We start from the raw sequence: 19,027 nt of genomic DNA, 5'->3' as shown, positions 1-19,027 counted from the left end.
GCCTGCTTATGGGGTAGACAGCTAGCGGATCGTTAGGAAAGATTAGATAAATGTGATAATTTATGTTTGGGCCTTTTTTGGGCCTGAAATCGCTGATACAACCTTTAATGTCCTTATGGTATCTGCTAAATTTTATATGACATATGATGAGCGAAATAAGCAGTCAATGTCATGTTTGGGGCAGCCGTGGCCTACTGGTTAGCGCTTCGGACTTGTAACCGGAGGGTTGCCGGTTTGAACCCCGACCAGTCGGCACGGCTGAAGTGCCCTTGAGCAAGGCACCTAACCCCTCACTGCTCTCCGAGCGCTGCTGTTGTTGCAGGCAGCTCACTGCGCCAGGATTAGTCTGTGCTTCACCTCATTGTGTTCACTGTGTGCTGAGTGTGTTTCACGAATTCACGGATTAGGATAAATGCAGAGACCAAATTTCCCTCACGGGATCAAAAGAGTATATATACATACTTATGGTTGATGATTTCTGTTTCCTTCCTTATCTATGTGTTGTCCAGTCACAGCCCAGTTGCGGTAATTCAAGTATCAGTCCATTAGTGTGTCATAAGGGTACAGAAACAACCCTGAGTACTTGGGGTTGGGACAGTTGGGAGGCAAACAAGCTAGCTAAGGTGTCGCCTGCATAGCCAGTAGTAGTATGTGAACATTGTGTGGTGAGGGGGCGGGGCCATATAGAGCCCAACTCCCAAAATGAGGTTGAACTTACTTTTAAGCCACATCAGCAACATCTGATTACTTTCCTGTAGAGCAGTGGTTTTCAAACTTTTTCAAACCAAGGGCCGCTTAACCAATAAAAAAAGAATCACCGGCCACTTAAAAAACAAAACAAAACAGTAGACCCACTTCAACAGTATATTACACAATAGGCCTACTCACTGAACCACCTTGCTTATTGTCTTTGCACCTTGCTTATTATGTCAGAAGATTCATATAATTTAAAGTGGCATAGCTTACATTGGGAGTGTTGCAGAACTGTCTGGATTTGCATACAAGTTGGTTCAATATTGCAAACATCTCATCTACAGAGGGTCCCCGTTAAAAATTGACACTTCATTCACGATAATGGTGATTCACGCAGCTGGGTGACATGTAAGTACAACTGCAGCCGCTTGGGGGCAGCATAGTCCGCTGTGGCGTTCAACGGTCGAACTGGACGGCGCATTCGACAGCAAGGGCTGTGATTGGCCGAGTTTTCAGTGCGTTTCTCTGTTTTTAGCAGCCCCTGCAACATGCTAATCCACTGTAGCCTAAGCTTTGTACATAATGTTAAACATAGTTTTGGATTCAGTGGCAAGATTTCTTGATTGTATAATGCCTGTCTCTCAGTAATGTTTTAAAATGAGAGCTTCGTCAGCTGGCAGTAGGCTACTTTGTCGGTAGTCATGAGAAGTTCGCTTGCTAACAGAACATAAAAATGCTGCCCAGAAACCTTGTGAATAGTTCTGACACTAACGAGGTTGAAATATAGCCTTTGCCTACAGTATCTCCTTAACAGTAAAGTTAACAAAATGACAGCATTCATATGACAAAGGAAAACGAATCCGGTCACTCAAGACTGTGCCGCAGCCGTGGGGCAGAAGACGCTTGGTGGCCGTCCACAACGTTATAAACTTAACCTAAATAGTCGGCTGCTGTAAGCTACAATCGGATTTTATTGTATACCCCTGTTGTCTCAATGATGATAACATCTCATTTCCGACTATATTTCAAAGTGTGCCGTTCATTTGCATTATTAACATAACATCGTATATTGTCATTTTTGGCGAAGACATGCATTCCGTTAGGGATATTGAACATATTTAACATTCTCTAACCATCGTGATTTCGAATTGGTGCAGTTGTCAGCACAAAAACTCATTTTATTCTTTTGCTCTTTTGCATTGCTCTATGCTGTTCTATGGTGCTTTCTGCCTCTTGGTTGCGCACGCATGTTTTCGTGGCGTTTCATAGAAATCCATATATAATGAGCGCATAAAACGACTTGTTGACGTTTTGGGACATTAATCTACATGTAGGCTACGTTAAGCTTTAAGGATTGTATGTCCTTAATTTATTTATATAGGCCTATTTAGGCTACTTGCGCAAACCCTGGATACTTTTATTGCCACACAACAATATTGGTGGTATTTGTTACATTAGCTTCAAAAGGCACCGCTTCAGAAAGCTGCACTGCTTGTGAAAGAAGGGGGTGGGGGAGGGGAGCTTGCAGCCAAGTGTCGGAAAAATGCATAGCCTACAACACAGAACCCGCTTCTCGCATTAGTCACCGACAGTAGACACGCTTCCAGCCTAATGACTTTCACACATTTTGAATGATTTACAGCAGGGGTCTCAAACACCCGGCCCGCGGGCCAAATCCGGCCCGCGTCCTGCCCAATTCCGGCCCGCGACGTATGACAAAATAATAATGTAATCCGGCCCTTGAGGCTATTAATTGCGACAAACAACGATACTGCTTAAAATAGACGATAGATCCAGGTACGGTGACAAATCTCATTTGTAGGCCTACTCTACTCTTCAAACCCAAAATCGCTGCGCAAAGTTTTCAGGAAATACTTGTATTACACGCGAGAAACACAAAGACGTGCATATGTAATGACGCGGAAGCGATGCAGGCCATAGTGTTGCAGAAATTGAAGCAGAAATTAAGCAGAAATAGGCCTACACCAAATGTTGAAAAACGTTCACGTGTGATGAAGTCTTAGGTAAACTATGTTATTCACCTATTCTAATTCTGAAGAAGAATATCCTTTTGGAGATTATGATCGATCGTCTATGACAGTGATAGTCACGGTGCGTCTCTGAATGGGAGGTGCGTGTATACAACGGTGTCCACTAAGCATACCATGCTTGTTTCGACCCTCTGCCCAACATAGCTTGGAGGTTGCAGTGGTAATCGTGATAATAGTGTCCGTAATGGATGTGGTACAGACAGCAGGGCTAGTAGAAATAGGGCTCTAAAGAACTACAAAGTCACCCGCAATATGATGCGAACTTCTGGGTACTGCAGAAAATATTTCTTAACTTCAAAAACTCAGTGTCTAAAACTCGGTGTCATTCAGACTCAACCCTCTTGACGTTTGGTGATTAATTGACAGCTGTTTTGGGACACGTTAAACTTTCTTCATAATGAGCGCATAAAACGACTTGTTGTTTGGGACATTAAGCTACGTTAAGCTTTTTCACGTTAAGGATTGTATGTCCTTAATTTATTTATATATTTAGGCTACTTGCGCAAACCCTGGATACTTTTATTGCCACACAACAATATTGGTGGTATTTGTTACATTAGCTTCAAAAGGCACCGCTTCAGAAAGCTGCACTGCTTGTGAAAGAAGGGGGTGGGGGAGGGGAGCTTGCAGCCAAGTGTCGGAAAAATGCATAGCCTACAACACAGAACCCGCTTCTCGCATTAGTCACTGACAGTAGACACGCTTCCAGCCTAATGACTTTCACACATTTTGAATGTCTTTCTATAGGCTAAGCATATAATGGAGATAGAGTAGAAAACTGGATTTAACTAAACAAATGTAACTAAGTAAACTGATTGTTTACTCTACAGTAGGCTATGTTCCCCCTCTCAGGCTGTACAGTAGGCCTATTGAAAGTAGGCTAATGAGCTCAATAGACACGTTAGCGCTTCCATTAGGAAACTTTCGTTGCAGACTTTCACAACTGATTGTTTAGCCTACAGTAGCCTACTGTAGGCCTACTCTACAGTAGCCTAGGCTATAGGTTATGTTCCCCCTCTCAGGCTGTACAGTAGGCCTATTGAAAGTAGACTAATGAGCTTAGACACATTAGCGCTTCCAGCCTAATGACTTTCACACATTAATGATTTACAGTAGACACATTAGCGCTCCACGCAGTGGCGTAACTAGGCCTAGTAGGTGCAGCAAGTGCAGTCGCACCAGGGCCTATGACCTCCGTCGCTACCCCCGCAATGCAATTGCTGGAAAATTCTATACCGGTCCTTTCTGACTACCTGCGTGCCTTTGACCAGGCCAAGGCTACAGCGCAGACACTCGCAAATAAATGGGGGTTCAGAGTACATTTGAAAATGTGAAGAGTGAAGCGTCACTTTGACGAACTATCGGAAGATAAACGCTTAACCGATGCAGAGAGATACTTAAAAGTGCAGGTATTTAATGCAACTCTGGACATCATAATCAGTCAGCTCTCCCAAAGATGTGCAAGCATGCGGGAAACTTGTTATGTGTTTGAGTCTTTACGTCCTATGATCCTTTAACTCGCCGGTGATGATGAACTGCTTGAAAAGGCAGTAGCCTACGTTTGTCAGACCATTATAGCATGGACATTGCACCGACATTCCCAACACAACTCCTCTCATTTAGGTCTTGCTTTAAAGCAGAGATTTCACAGAAGTCATCTATTTTTCAACTTGCCAAAAGGCTGGTGGTAGATTATGACAGTGTAACATCCACATTCGGGGAAGTGTGTACTGCTCTCATGTTGTTTCTACATTGCCTATGACTGTGGCAACAGCTGAGCGATCTTTTTCCAAATGTTCAACAATTGCTGGTGTACAGGCTATAATCAATTAGCTAAATCATTTGTCCAGCTGTTTAAACATTTTTTCGTGTTACATTCAAACGCAAAAGGTGCTTTGATATATTTTGTTTAAACGTTGGCAAGCAGGCATGCTGCGGTTGCAATGAATGAGGATAATTGGTTTTATCTGCGGTGTTATTTTTTGCATTTTGAATATGACTCGCTCCAGCACGTCTACTTTTTTGCACGGTGCTTTCTTAAAGGAGCTGCACCATCTTACAACAATTGCATCTACATTTTCATATTAGAATGTTTTGTCAAGTGTAAGCTTAAACTACCGTGATCAAATTAAGTTTCCGTGCCCCCGCTGAAAGTCTCTTATGCTCTTATCGTTACACTATCAAATCTATAAGTAACCGTGACAAATAGGGTATAAGATATATAAACTCACGCTATTGTATTATCATATATGTTTGGTAATGGCTCAGCTTTCTCTGATTGTTCTACTGACTTGGAAACTGCATCATGGAAGCAGTAAGTCAAGTCGCATCAAAAATAGTAGTGGCAGAACTCCAAAGTGACACCTTGTGGTTGTTTGTGTCAACTGCCGTTTGTGCCATTTCTGCTGAGAAAATGGGGATCGTGATTCCTGAAGGAACCCGTCCAAACTTAACGGGGACCCACTGTATGTTTTATATTTTACCACCTCTGCTCGTGGACCACTTGGAATAGCTTGTGGACCACCAGTGGTCCCCGGACCACACTTTGAGAAGCACTGCTGTAGAGAAGCAGAAGAGATTTACGGGTGTAATAAATTGCTGGAGTCCGTCTTTAACGTTTAGTCAGTGCCTTTTAGTGTGACTGACCACTCCCGCTTGCTCAGTGGAAAGGGAAATGTGTTGTATTTGAGAGTTAAATAGGTGGTGAGGGATCTCCATACTCTCGTCCACCCCAGAGAGACACGAGGGATGTCCGATTAGGAGGGGGAAGACTGCTGTGCTATATCGCATGTCCCCACTCCGTGGCCTGTAGTAATGCCTGTGCTCTGATGCCCAAGACATGAGGCTGCCTTGCTCTGTTGCGTGCACCATAAGTGTGATTCAGTACACTCTGACATGACAAGTGTTAGAGAGTAGTCTCAAAATAGCTCCGGGGGTAGCAAGTACAGACACGTGAGTGTGTGCTCGTGTGTGTACAGTACTAACAAAACTCTTAAATGGCTCACGTCTGCAAACTGCTTATAATACAAACTTATAATCATTCCATCATGATTTCTTTCTTTCTATTTTTCACCTGTTGATCGCAGGGAGGCCCGGGGGTTGTACGAGGAGGGGAATGACCAGTCACGGCCGTCCATGCACACGCAGCCATCCAACAAAGACCAGATGCTGGCCATGCCTCAGTTCGGCCTGCGGGACAACCTCATCCGCTGTGAACTGCTCAAGAATGAGGACGTCTACACCTACCTGGAGAACTTCAGGTAATCATTTGGATAAATGCATGATGTTTTTAGGATAAATTATTAATTATTCAATTGATTTGATTTTGGATAAATACTTGTGACTATTTATGTTTGAATCTATAACTTCCACAAAGCTCAACTAATAATGAACTTACAAGATTAGAAGTTTCCTTTAAGTAACTGCCATAGTTACACGGGGTGTTGCAGCCTAACCACTTGCAAATGTGCTGTAAGTAGAACATCAGTGAGAACGGATATGGCTGTGGTGAGATTACAACAATGTCATTAGTTGGTCAGTTAAACTGGTGTCACTGTCAACAGTGAGCTTACATGTCTGCAGCATGCAAGTGTGATTGAGATTGATTACTCTTCTGCAACAGGTTGCAGTTGACCTACCTTTCTCTCTGTTAAGTCTCCTGCACAATGTTGTCATGCATTATTATTGCTCAGCAATTGTATGCTTTTTGTAGAGCAAATCTGTTTTGTAGAGCCGTTCATGGCTATTTTATGTCCTCCACCTCCCCCTTCTGGTGAAGATGAAGAAATGCGTATTGAACATATTGCCATATACATCAGGGGTTTTCAACTGATTGTGACCCAGGGACCACCATTCTGACTAATTACGTAACCCCAGGACCCCACTGAATAAAAATACTGATTCCCAAATTGCAACTACATTACTGAATCCATGGTCCGGGACCGCCAGCAATGTCCTCACAGACCACTGGTTGAAAACCCCTGAAATACATAATGGTGTATCAAATGATCTTCTACTTGGCCCTCAGCTTCTTTTTGGGAACTTATAATGTGAACGGCCAGACCCCTAAAGAGAGTTTGCGACTATGGCTGGCTTCAACTGAAGACCCCCCAGATTTCTACTGTGTTGGGTAAGGGAGGGGCATCTTGCAATGCTTGTTTCACTTTTTTTTTCATCAGCATTAGCTTTGTATCTGTACACGTTTTTAATGTAGAGATTAGATTCTAGATCAAACTATAGCAATATTTTAATTATTATTACATTGACAGTATCATTATTTTACACATTTTGTTTGATTTAGATGAGCAATCTCAGTCTTTGATAAAAAAAAATGTCTAATCTAAGTTGAGGAGGGTATGATTCAACAGTAGTGTTGTTTTGTGCTTGCTCAGTTTCCAGGAACTTGACCTCAGCAAAGAGGCGTTTATCTTCAACGACACACCGAAGGAGTCTGAATGGATGAAGGCTGTGTTTGATGGACTTCATCCAGGTGCCAAGTACGCCTTTGTAAGAGCAAAAGACCCAATCACCTCCACACCACACTCAGGGATGTTTAGCGTGTTGGGGTTGGGAGGAGCTGCCCAGAGGTCACAAGGTCATGTAGAGGACCTGTAATAGGGGGATAACTGAGCAGATCTCAGATAAGGCAAGGCTCTGCTTTGGTCCATATGCTTAAAAATCCAGTTGGTTGATGTTGTCTCTTTAGTAGTTGTACTGTATGACTTCATCATTTCAGCTGCATAAAGAATGGTTTTGGAGTATTACTATTTTCTGTTATAGTTATGGGATTTTGCAGACGTCTTTGTCAATAGCACTTTATCACTTCATTGGTTCAGCTGCATAAAGAATGGTTTTGGAGTATTATTCTCAGTAGTTGCACTGGATCATTTCCATGGCTCAGCTGCATAAAGAATGGTTTTGGAGTTTCTTTTATTTTTTAAGTGCACTGATTTGATTTCAGTGTGATGCCATCCCTCAGTGCCTGTTGTGCACACCTGGCTGGCCCTAAAATGGCAGCTGAGAGCTTGATTATGTTCTATGTGTCTGGCAGACTTGTTAATCTAATAGGGTGGCAATTCATTTTTCAGCATTTGAGATTGTCACTGTGTCATCAAAAAATGTATAGCTACCTCAATTTGTTATTAGGCATGTCCATATTTTCTATATTTGTTACGTTTCTGTTTTGTCCTGTGCTGACAATTGTTGCTGCCCTTGCACTTGACCCTTAACCTTTCACCTTTGACCTGTTCCCAGGTGAAGCATGTGCGGCTGGTGGGTATCATGCTGCTGTGCTTTGTGAAGAGGGAGCATGCTGAGCACATCTCCGAGGTGGAGATCGAGACTGTGGGCACGGGCATCATGGGAAGGATGGTGAGTGAGCAGAAGAACATGCAGGGAAAGACTCATCGTAGAGAGGAGCTGGACTATGTCATCAAATTAAACTTGATAAATTATATTCAACAGGTCCACAGTATAATTCAGAAGTTGACATTTTTTTTTAGTCAAGGGTTTTAAATTGTGTAGCTTTCGAAATGACCGCAGATTTATTTTTCTGTAGGACCTTATTTCCTTTTCAGTGGAATATAACAGGCAGGTGATGAAATAAAAATATAATTTCGCTAACATCAGTCTGTTGTTGCCAGGGCAACAAAGGTGGCGTGGGCATTCGTTTCCGCTTCCACAACTCGGACGTCTGCGTGGTGAACTCGCATCTGGCTGCCCACATAGAGGAGTACGAGCGGCGCAACCAGGACTACAGGGAGATCTGCTCAAGGATGCAGTTCCGTCAGCAAGACCCTGACCTGCCCCCACTGACCATCATGAAGCACAAGTAAGGGCCTCACCTTTGCTCTTATGCCCCCCACCAAAATTTGGTCTGCAGAGCCTTTTATCCAGGGAGCAAGTGCAAGGAGGACCCGTTTGTCTGCTACCTGTGACTAATATCTTTGACTTGCTGTACCATTGAAGTTGCTGTTGTATGACTTCAGCCACTACTTTTATGAAATGCCAAAATTCCTTGAACAACTTTAGTCTTTCTTATCCTCTCTCTGGTTTGAAGTGGTTACACGGTGGTCTAACTTGTTGCTATGTGCTCTTGCCATTTTTCCACAAAAAAAAAAAACATTTTACTTTTTCCTTTGCAGAAAAGAAAAGCTCTTCTAATTGCAGACAGAACATGTACAACAATGTGTCTTTCTTTTTCATTACATTAGTATTGTCCTTTGGCTGGGAGATCTAAACTACAGGCTAAGTAACCTTGATATGGACCAGGTGAAGGATTTGATATCTAAAAAGGATTTTAAAGCTTTGCAAGAATATGACCAGGTAAGCCCTTTCCTAACACATCCTCCCACTCCTAAACCTATTGTGGTTGAACTACTTATAGCTGTCTAGTCATTAGAACTACTGATAATGGTTATAACTCAATCCGACATATATTTTAAATTAAAAATAGACTTAATGCTAATGTGTTGGAACGCGTACTGTTGAAAAAGATGCAATATGCATAGCCCAGGTTCAGGACAATTTGAATAAAAAAAAAAAACACATGATGAACCCTCGACATCATGTAGAACACACAGCACTGAACCATAGGCATTTATATTTTCATATACTTAAAGGAAGAAAACCAAGTATGCAGTCTTCAGAAAATGAATGGTGAAACTAAATGTGTTCGATGTGCTTGTCGACCATGCACATGAGTTGTGGATGTTAATGGGAGCTTGTGTGTGTGTGTGTGTGTGTGTGTGTGTGTCCAGCTGAAGAAGCAGATTGATGAAGCGGCAGTGTTTGTGGGTTTCACCGAGGGGAGCATTGATTTCCAGCCCACATACAAATATGACACTGGCTCCAGTCAGTGGGACACAAGGTAAACTTACAGTTAGAACTACAGTAAAAACAACGCCACCAGCATTTGTATTGTACCCCACCCACCTAAAGTAGAGTAGTGGAGAGTATTGCTGAGTTCTAAATGAACATGCATGTGCAAACACACACACACGTTTCAAGTCTGTAGTTTCAGCATTGCCTTACATTGTGCTGCAATAGTAGTTTTTAGGACGTAGTTTACTATTCTATTCCGGTCCTTCTTTAAAGGTCTCTGATCCCAGACTGATCCCTGTTTGTGTTTATTTATTTGTTTTAAAAAAGCTTGTTTCCCCTTCATGTTTCTGTGTGTTGTTTCTGCTGTCCTCCTCAGCGAGAAGTGCAGGGTGCCGGCCTGGTGTGACCGGATCCTGTGGAGGGGGAAGAACATCCGCCAGCTGCACTACAAGAGCCACATGGCCCTGAAGACCAGCGACCACAAGCCGGTCAGCTCGCTGCTGGAGATAGGGGTGAGAACACAGGCCCAGCGCTCTTTTAATCTAGTTCTGCAGTACAACACTGAATTACACCAGATAAATTGCACATAAACATATCTTAAACAAAAAAATGTGGTCTGGGCATAGCACCTGGTCGTTTAAGATGACCTATTTCATTGCATTTGATTAAGAAGATTGCTGGTTAAAGCATGAGCTCCATTTGCCACTCTAGCCATGCATTCTAAAGGTGTGCTGCACTGACCAGAACTGTAAGCATCTGTTTGTTGTGTGTATTGTCATTGTTCAGATCAAGGTGGTGAACGAAGAATCTTATAAACGGACATTTGAGGACATTGTGAGGATGCTGGACAAGATGGAGAATGAGTGTATTCCCTCTGTGTCCTTGTCTCAAAGAGAGGTGGGGAACCGGTCCACACACACACACACACGCACATTTACCAACATAGACAAACACCTACAATATTGTTACGTATCCAATGCTAGAAGACATTAAACTATATCTTAGCAGTAGATGTGTTTTGATATATTTTCTGTGCCTGCTTTTGTCTGTGTTTATATAATCTTAATCCTAAACACTTTTTCAACAGCAGTGTTTATCAGGTCCGTGTAAAGCATGCTTCCCTCGCTAAAGCCTGAATCCTCCTTCCTTACCTCTCTCTTGCAGTTCCAATTCAAAGATGTGAAGTTCGCGCAGCACCGCTCTGAGACGCTGACCATTCACAATGACGGACAGGTGCCATGCCAGTTTGAATTCATTCAGAAACTTGATGAGCCAGCCTACTGCAAGCCCTGGCTCACAGCCAACCCACACAAGGGATTCCTGGCACAGGGTAAGAAGACGCTGAAGTGCCCGCTGGTAGCATTAATCACATTAGTGCGGTTATACCCACTGCTTATATTGTCACGTGCAAGGGTGTACCAGTCTTTGATGTTCATTATTTATTGCAGTGGCTCTGAGCTGTAAGATTTATTGTGACATGATTCAGATTATGTAAGATTATGCTCTTGCATCTTGAGATACTCATTTTCATCGTGAATGCAATCGAGGTGTTTGGCTTGAGAGCATTTCTGTTCTGCCATGTATTGCAGCATTTATCTCAATTCCTTAAGTAGACAAGCAATTAGAAACCTGCGCTTCTCTAGTTTTCATAAATAATCCAAAGAAATGATACTGCTGATGTTGCTTGGGAATGAATTAGTCACAGCACCTAAATTAAGGATAGTGAAGCCATTAGATTGTGTTGAGGGTAGACCCCAAGCATGAATACTTGACATCAGCATAGCATTAGTATTATTGTTTTGGATAGTCCAGCCCTACAAAATTTTTGTTGCTCTCTGTCTCAGACATGGTATATTACATGTTATATAATTAAGTAGGACTTAAGTCCATTTTACTTATAAAATGTATAAGAACAGTGCAATGGAGAAATTAATATATATGCAAATATATATGAAACAAAATCAAAAAATGAGTACTAATAATACAAAAAAGTTAATAAGTGCAGTACAGAGCTGATAGTTCTCAAGCCCTATGCCTGATTTCAGATGTGGGCCGGGCTGTTTAAGATTTGAATCATTATATATGTAACAGTTTCAAAAACTTTTGACTTATTAACATATCATCCATTCAAGTCTCATTATTTGGCCTCTGTTCTCTGTGTCGCTCTCTCAGGGGCCAGCGTGGACATCGACCTGGAGGTGTTTGTGAACCGCTTCACTGCGCCGGAGCTGAACTCGGGCCGGCAGCAGATTGAGGACATTCTGGTGCTGCACCTGGAACGGGGCAAGGACTACTTCATCTCGGTGATGGGGAACTACCTGCCCAGCTGCTTTGGCACCTCCATCCAGGCACTGTGCCACTTGCGGGAGCCCATCCAGGACATGCCACTCGACACCATCCAGAGACTAGTGAGTGCAGGTGCTCAGCTCAGTGGCAGAGCTGGGTTTCCATCACATTTTCTGGACCCCTAGCCTTAGAGCATGCACACACAGAGCCTGCCTGCATGATCCTTGTCACTTGGTTTTAATAGTTGTTCTGCATTTACATTTTGTTATTTGTTATGTGCACATTTGTGAGACTTGCATTTGGTTTCTACTCCCATTTTTGGATGATATCATTTTAGAGAGCACACCCTTTCCATCCAACGCTAACAACTGTTACACTAAATTCTTTTTTTATAATTATACATTCCTTGGGACGGAAAGGAATTGGTTTATCTAGTCTGTTGATTGGTAATTTGCATTGCTTGATTACCAAGCCACTGACAGTGACAGACAACATTGAAGGAAACATTCAAATCCTCTCTACTATTTTAGTTATATATCGCTTTGGTTTATCAAACAAAATGCAAAAGACATAAGCGGCGGGAATTCTGTGTTGCATCAGGTGTTTGCATCACCATTTGCCTGTCAGTCACAGGGCGCTGTTCATCTGGGAAGCAACAGGGTTGCCAGGTGACTGAAGGGATGACCACATCACAAGCCACAAGGGTGCACATCCAAGTCGGAGTAAAGGCCGCTGGGAGGGTTGGCTTCAGGATAGCTCCATCATCTGTCAGGAACACACTGTATCCCTACAGGGAATGTCCATTGGGTCATTAGTGTTGCAAAACAACAGGGCCTCGGCACAGCAGTGACTAAGCAGAGCCTGTTTTTAAGCCTCCAACACACAAGGATGGAAACAATTTGTTTCCGACTCATCGTAACGTGATCAGTCACCGTATTAAGTCACTGTGTGCCGTAGATCGGAAGTAGCAGTCATCCCAATCATTAATAAACTTAATTGGGGAAGGAAAAAATTGATACTGGTGTACACATGTAACTTACATTGACATAGAGTTGATGCTTGTTGATGCTTGACATAGAGTTGATGCTGACAAAGTAATACCATTAGAATTTCACCAACCTTACCAACGTTATAACCTATGTTAACGTAATTTTCATATGCCTATCTTCCAAGAAATTAACACAGATTAGTTTGGTGTCTAAATGTACCTTAATGATTAACCTAGTTTCTTGTCAGGTAATTTACAGCAATTATTGGGCACTGTTTTGCATGGTCCACAACCCAACTAGAACACAATTGTTAAATCTAGAAATAATTACTGTTCACTACTTCCACAATCAACCTAAATTTAAAAAAAAAATATCCAGAATTTGACTAGGTAGGCATTGCATCGTTTTTAGCTATGATTGCTCCATATTCAAAATTATCATTCAAAGGATTGTCAATATAATTTATAGTATATCTATCTATAAATGACAGGAACGTCTGACTGTTGGTCTGTCTGTTATTCGCATATCTCTCAAACTGTTCGTCCGATTGATTTCAAGCGTGCCAGGTGTCTTGCTACGGGCACGAGTAAGTGCAGTGCCAAGGTTGACGTTGTTTAGATTAGGAATGCAAACAATATCGTTAAATATATCGGTAAAAGAATCACACATTGGCTTTCTCCGCTCTACTGTATCCACTTCCCCTCTCACACAGAACTGTAGGCTTGCATATCTGTCGAACCGTTAGTCCGATTGATTGATAGTTTCTTGCTACGGGCACGAGTAAGTGCAGTGCCAAGTTCAGTGTTTCCCACAGAATTGAATTCTATTTGTGGTGGTAGGTTTGCAGAATTAACTGGAATTAATGCAGCACGGTTATGATTCTAACCAGATTTAGGCACAATTTAGTACAACCAGGAAAATCATTGTGTGGTGGTCAATGTTGATATTGTGGTGGGCCGCCACAAATAAGTCAATGTATGGGAAACACTGAAGTTTGATCTTGTTTGGATAAGTAATACAAAAGATATTGTTAAATATATTGGTAAAAAAAAAAACACACACATTGCCTTTCTCCACTCTACCGTTGCCACTCCCTCTCTCACACAGCACAGTAGAGGACCAGAGAGCATGGGTCAAGATGCAAAATGTTTGAATGATTATCACGTCTGACATCAACAAAAGATTCCCTGTATGCAGTTTGCTTGCATAAAATGATTCCGCGGATTTTACAACAATACGGCAACAAACATGGGTATGGAGTGGCTATTCAAACTGACACTTCGAATAGCCCAGGCTACTTTGGACTTAAGACTTTGAATAAACAAATGACAATTCCGACTACAAGGTCTCAAATTGAAATGAGCGATAAGCAAATGGTCTGGAATTTAATGATGTTTCAGAATGCCACACAGCTAGACAACGAGTGGCAAACAGAGCGACATGTCACTTGTTACCAAAGACTGTTTTTGAGTCATATCGTTGCAAATCTTATATGATGATGCATCTTTATACAAAATGGTTTGTCTTCTATATCATTTAAGTTATTCAATAGGCTAAACATATAGCCTTACATCAAAGCTATAGGCTTATGTAATTTATAGGCTACCAGAGATTGTCACATCGTTGCAAATTTCATACAATGATGCCTCATTCCACAAAATGGTTTGTCTTCTCTATCAATTTATTCAATAAGCTTAACAGTAAACATATAGCCTTAACTCAAAATAGCTGTTAGGCTTATGCCATTTTGATCTGTAAAAATGTCACATGCAGCCATGCCTAAATTTTGCTTACTGCACATTAATTATAGGCTAATATAACATAATATTCTGTATTCATTATTGAAAGCTTAGCTGGATTGATGTTTTTTCCCTATCATGCTATTTTTAAAGCAGGCATACCTGCGGGCATGTAATTGGGCTACGGGTTTTCTACAGGAATGGCATGTTTGAACGGGCACTGCACTAGTGTTTGAAATGTTATGTTTTTATTTATGTATGTATTTATTTCTCTGTTTTGGAAGACCTCTGTGCCAACTGGCAAGGAGATTGATTGCCCAGTCGTGGATGTGCCTTTGGACCGACCCAAGGAGATCTGCTTGCTTGTGGACCACCTCTACCGCAATGCCAGTAAACAGGTAAGCAGTGTTTTTTTTTTTTTTGTTTTTTTTTTTTTTTTTTATATATATGTTTTTATTTACCCCTCACACATGAGAGAGGCAGAACTTAAAAGACTAGCTCCTTTGTGTGGGCCTCACATTGGGTTTCTGGGCACTTAGCTCAATAAATTGTTTGTCTTTTTTTTGTGGGCTTGGCTCACTGATCTTACTCGCCACAGCAACGACAAGTTTTCACTGAAGAATGTGTGCAGGGTTTTGTTTTGGTGAGCGCCTGCACAAAGATACTGTATTCCAGGGGCTGCAGAACTAAAGCCTTGTGTTTGAGAGTCATTGTTCGTTCTGGTTCAGCTGGCAAACACATGCATTCCTGAGGCCAAAGCAGGTTTTTGCTTTTGGTTCTTCCTCTTCCTTTTTTGGTTAGAAAAATCAGGTTGAAAACAGGGATCATACAGCTGCCAAGGGCAAAGTGAGTCTTTATTTACATGGTTTTTAAATCTGCCGTGTGGTTGATGTGTTTTACAGGAGGACCTGTTTCAGCAGCCGGGACTCCGCAGTGAGTTTGAAGAAATCAGAGATTGCTTGGACACAGGGGAGCCAGACTCACTCCGTATCCTTAACAGTGAACATACTGTACTACATGGGATAATGGCCATGCACCATCAAAGTGGTGTTACTGTAGCTCAGTGGCAGAGTTGCCAAGTCCGCCTATTATAAGCGAGTTTGGGCTTGTTTTTTGTTTAAAAAAAAAAAAAAATCTGTACAAAAATTGGGTTGCCTTGTGGGATACATTTTTGGGGCGTGTTTCTAAAGTGTAGTTGCTTATTTGGGCTTGCTCCCTTTCTTCTGTCTCTCTCCACTATACCTGTCTAATAAACCACCAAAACAGCATAGTTTGCCCTGTTTGAGGATCCAGAACCTTTTTCTCTCCATCCCTTCTTTGCCCCATGCAAATCAAGAGTGCAGAAAATGACCCATTAATTACGGATTATTTTAGCTACTTCAACATAAGGGACCAATTGGGTGAAATACAGGAGAAATATAAAAAGTGGGCAAAAGAAAATGGCATAAGAGATTCAACATCAATTGTGTGAAAATTCGAATGCAGATTTATGAAGGCTACGTGTGAAATATGTGCACATTGTTCAGATCTTGTTCAAACAAACAGCACGGTTGTCATCAAAGAAGCTCCTACGGACATTTGATTAATGGTCTCAAAGACTAGTTTATGTAGGAGTAGGATACTTTTTCATGAAGTCCTTGTTCATCAGTTATTTATAAATGAAAGAAGGAAGTCATAAGAGTCTGAACGTCCTGGACCTGGATGTTGGTCTTGTATTACCCTTGACCCCTATTGACCTCCAGCTGGAAGTAACCACTCTGTAGCGGAAGCATTGCTCCTCTTCCTGGACGCTCTTCCTGAACCTGTGGTCCCTTACCATCTCTACAAGCAGTGCCTAGAATGCTGCTCAGACTATGGTCAATGCAAACAGGTCTGTCCCTTCCCCCTTTCTACACACATCCAGAATAGAATTGTGCCATATTTATAGCATATATATATATATATATATATATATATATATATATATATATATATATATGTATATGTATGTGTGTGTGTGTGTGTGTGTGTTACACTGTGTTTTCTGTGCATTGAAGAAACCTTTCATGTGTTTTCCCACTTGTGATTTCCACCTCTGTTGATTAACAGGTGATTTCCATGCTACCTCTGTGCCATAAAAATGTTTTTAATTCTCTAACGGAGTTCCTGCGTGAGCTGTTGAAGTACTCCAGTCACAACCACTTGGATGTCAGCATCTTAGGTAGGCCCAGAGTGGAGAAAGGAGTGAAGCAATGCATGCTCTCACTTCTTGTTCTCTGCCTATTCTTGGCTACTCGCTCAATAAGCAACTCAGCATATTTGTTCAACAAAGCAGAACTTGCCCATCTGTAAACAGAGACCTTACTTCCAGTTTGTGATGTCTTTTAAGGTATTTTTCATATAAGGTAGTTCATGCCCACAGCATACAGTGTACTGGAAGTTAACCTCTATGTTTTAATGCTGTATGGATTTTAAAACAAAGTAAAAAATCTTGTCAAGCAGACTGCTGCATATTAAACAGCAATAGTGGTAGATTAATATTGCCTAATAATGTACCGTAGAAATATGGATAGTTCAGCCAAAAATGTTAAATTGTATAGTCTCAGCTTAGTGTCTTAACTAACATAATCAACTCAGTCTCTATTCTTATGGTGTCATGTAACTGAGAAAAAAAGGGTATTTTGCTCTAGTTTGTCAGAGAACGGCATTGCCGTCTTCTATTTTTTAGCTCATCATATTATAAAGAGTGATGTCTGGAAATGTCATCCATTTAGATCTCCCATCAAGCAAAATCAGAGAGCGAGTTTAAGTATTTTGTTATATATATATTATGTTGTGCTTTCCATTCCTCTGGACAGGGTAATTAAGTTGATTAAATATGTAGTAAATTGCTTTTCATTCTGGTGCATAATTTATGATCAGTGAAAACAGAGTATGAAATCTATTCTTTGGCATTTCACAGAATTTCTTGGACCTATTAATTTTTCAGAATACAAAATGGAACCAAGGGAGCGACCCATTGAAAGCTTTTCAGAGTTCCCAAAATGGGATTTGACAAAAAAAAAAGAAAGAAAGAAAAGAAAAATCATTCTACCGCCATATTCTTTTATAACTCCTCAAGCCTGGTCGGAGTGTAAAGCGTGTTCTCATGTGCGTGTGTAGAAATAATTCAGAGTGTCAGGCCTGATGACATAAACAGATTATTATCCGTTTCCCTCGTCCACTCATTTGAGTGTACACAATGCTGCAGTGTTATTGTTTGACCCCATGAATTGGTGGTCCATTTCTAACATGTGAACTGGCATACAGTTCTTTCAGTAATAAATTAATTGAATTCATTTCTGTCTCTCTGCAGTCACCATCTTTGCTGCCTTGATTCTGCGGTCCCCTACGAAGCAAGATCTTTCTCAGAAGAGGAAAACCCAGGAGTTTTACCAGCATTTTTTGACTCAAGATCTGGCTTCATCTTGAGTGTCCATAGTTTACTTTTGCGCTCAATGAAATGTAACATGTTATCATACATGTTATACACATGTCCTTTGAATAGACTTGCTTTGATCGTCAATGATTTAAATGTGATGTTTAATGCAGGATGACATGTTTTGCTGTGGAAACAGCATTTATTTTATTACTATAGAGAAACCGCCCTAATATGTATATTTACCAGCTATTTAATGATCAGATTTATTTGTATTTTGATGTCTGTAAATACAAAACTGCTCTTTTATATTCGTATATATAAATATAATTGTGCTTAAAGCTGTCATGTTGATAGTTATTTTTCAAATGTCAATCACTAAAAATATATTTTAAGTGAACCGTGTTGTGTTTTTGTGCTGTGTACATTCATACGACAAGTCAAACATTTTCATGTAACTTTGTTTTATACAGTACACAGGAATTATTTTTTAAAGAAGATATCAAGTACATGGCTTCTGCGGCAATGTTTGGAAACACCTGTGTTAGGGAGCATGTAGAAAGGAATGAGATGATTGGAAAATCCATTCCTTAAAAATGAATAAGGATTGTAATAATGATAATAATAATAATTAAAAAAAGAATTGTCAGCTTGATTGAATCTTGATGTGTATTGGTTGTGAAGTTAACTTATTTTCATGGAACATTTTACAACACACAGCCTGCCACTCTGCACCTTAAATCAGATAGATGATTATTTTTGTCCAGTGTACTATTATCTCCCCCTCACTAGTATTTAGCTTTTATTCCAATATGTTTAAATTACAATTGTATTAGACTGGTTTGTGTAGTGTACCACACGCAGTGTAAAGCGATTGACAGCTAGTTCACTTGGAGTGGAATGAAGGCTTCCCATGATGCTCCAGAGGAGGAAGCTGAAATTTGACGTTGTTTAATCATGGTACTGCTGGGGACTCCAAGGAAAGAAAGTAACGTTACTCGCAATTTGAACAAAACCGCTTGGGGTATTTTCAAAACTGGTACGTGTGAA

The 19,027-nt window shown here is 41.0% G+C and overlaps 1 protein-coding gene across 1 annotated transcript; it reads left to right on the top strand.

Annotated features, from left to right (window-relative positions):
• Positions 1 to 5,803: 5,803 nt before the first annotated feature.
• On the top strand, positions 5,804 to 18,632 carry inpp5b (inositol polyphosphate-5-phosphatase B). The gene is made up of 16 exons (XM_042107132.1): positions 5,804 to 6,004; positions 6,772 to 6,873; positions 7,136 to 7,250; positions 7,998 to 8,114; positions 8,387 to 8,574; positions 8,957 to 9,068; positions 9,503 to 9,612; positions 9,943 to 10,078; positions 10,353 to 10,463; positions 10,731 to 10,896; positions 11,739 to 11,974; positions 14,865 to 14,978; positions 15,483 to 15,567; positions 16,323 to 16,450; positions 16,669 to 16,780; positions 17,915 to 18,632. The coding sequence occupies exons 1-16, from the start codon at positions 5,880 to 5,882 to the stop codon at positions 18,028 to 18,030; spliced, it is 2,073 nt and encodes a 690-aa protein (XP_041963066.1). The 5' UTR covers positions 5,804 to 5,879; the 3' UTR covers positions 18,031 to 18,632.
• The last annotated feature ends 395 nt before the right edge of the window (positions 18,633 to 19,027 follow it).

Source organism: Alosa sapidissima, chromosome 10, assembly GCF_018492685.1.
Source record: "Alosa sapidissima isolate fAloSap1 chromosome 10, fAloSap1.pri, whole genome shotgun sequence".
NCBI classification, from domain to species: Eukaryota; Metazoa; Chordata; class Actinopteri; order Clupeiformes; family Clupeidae; genus Alosa; species Alosa sapidissima.
Note: the sequence above shows the minus strand (reverse complement) of the source record. Positions and strands in the feature narration are given on the sequence as shown.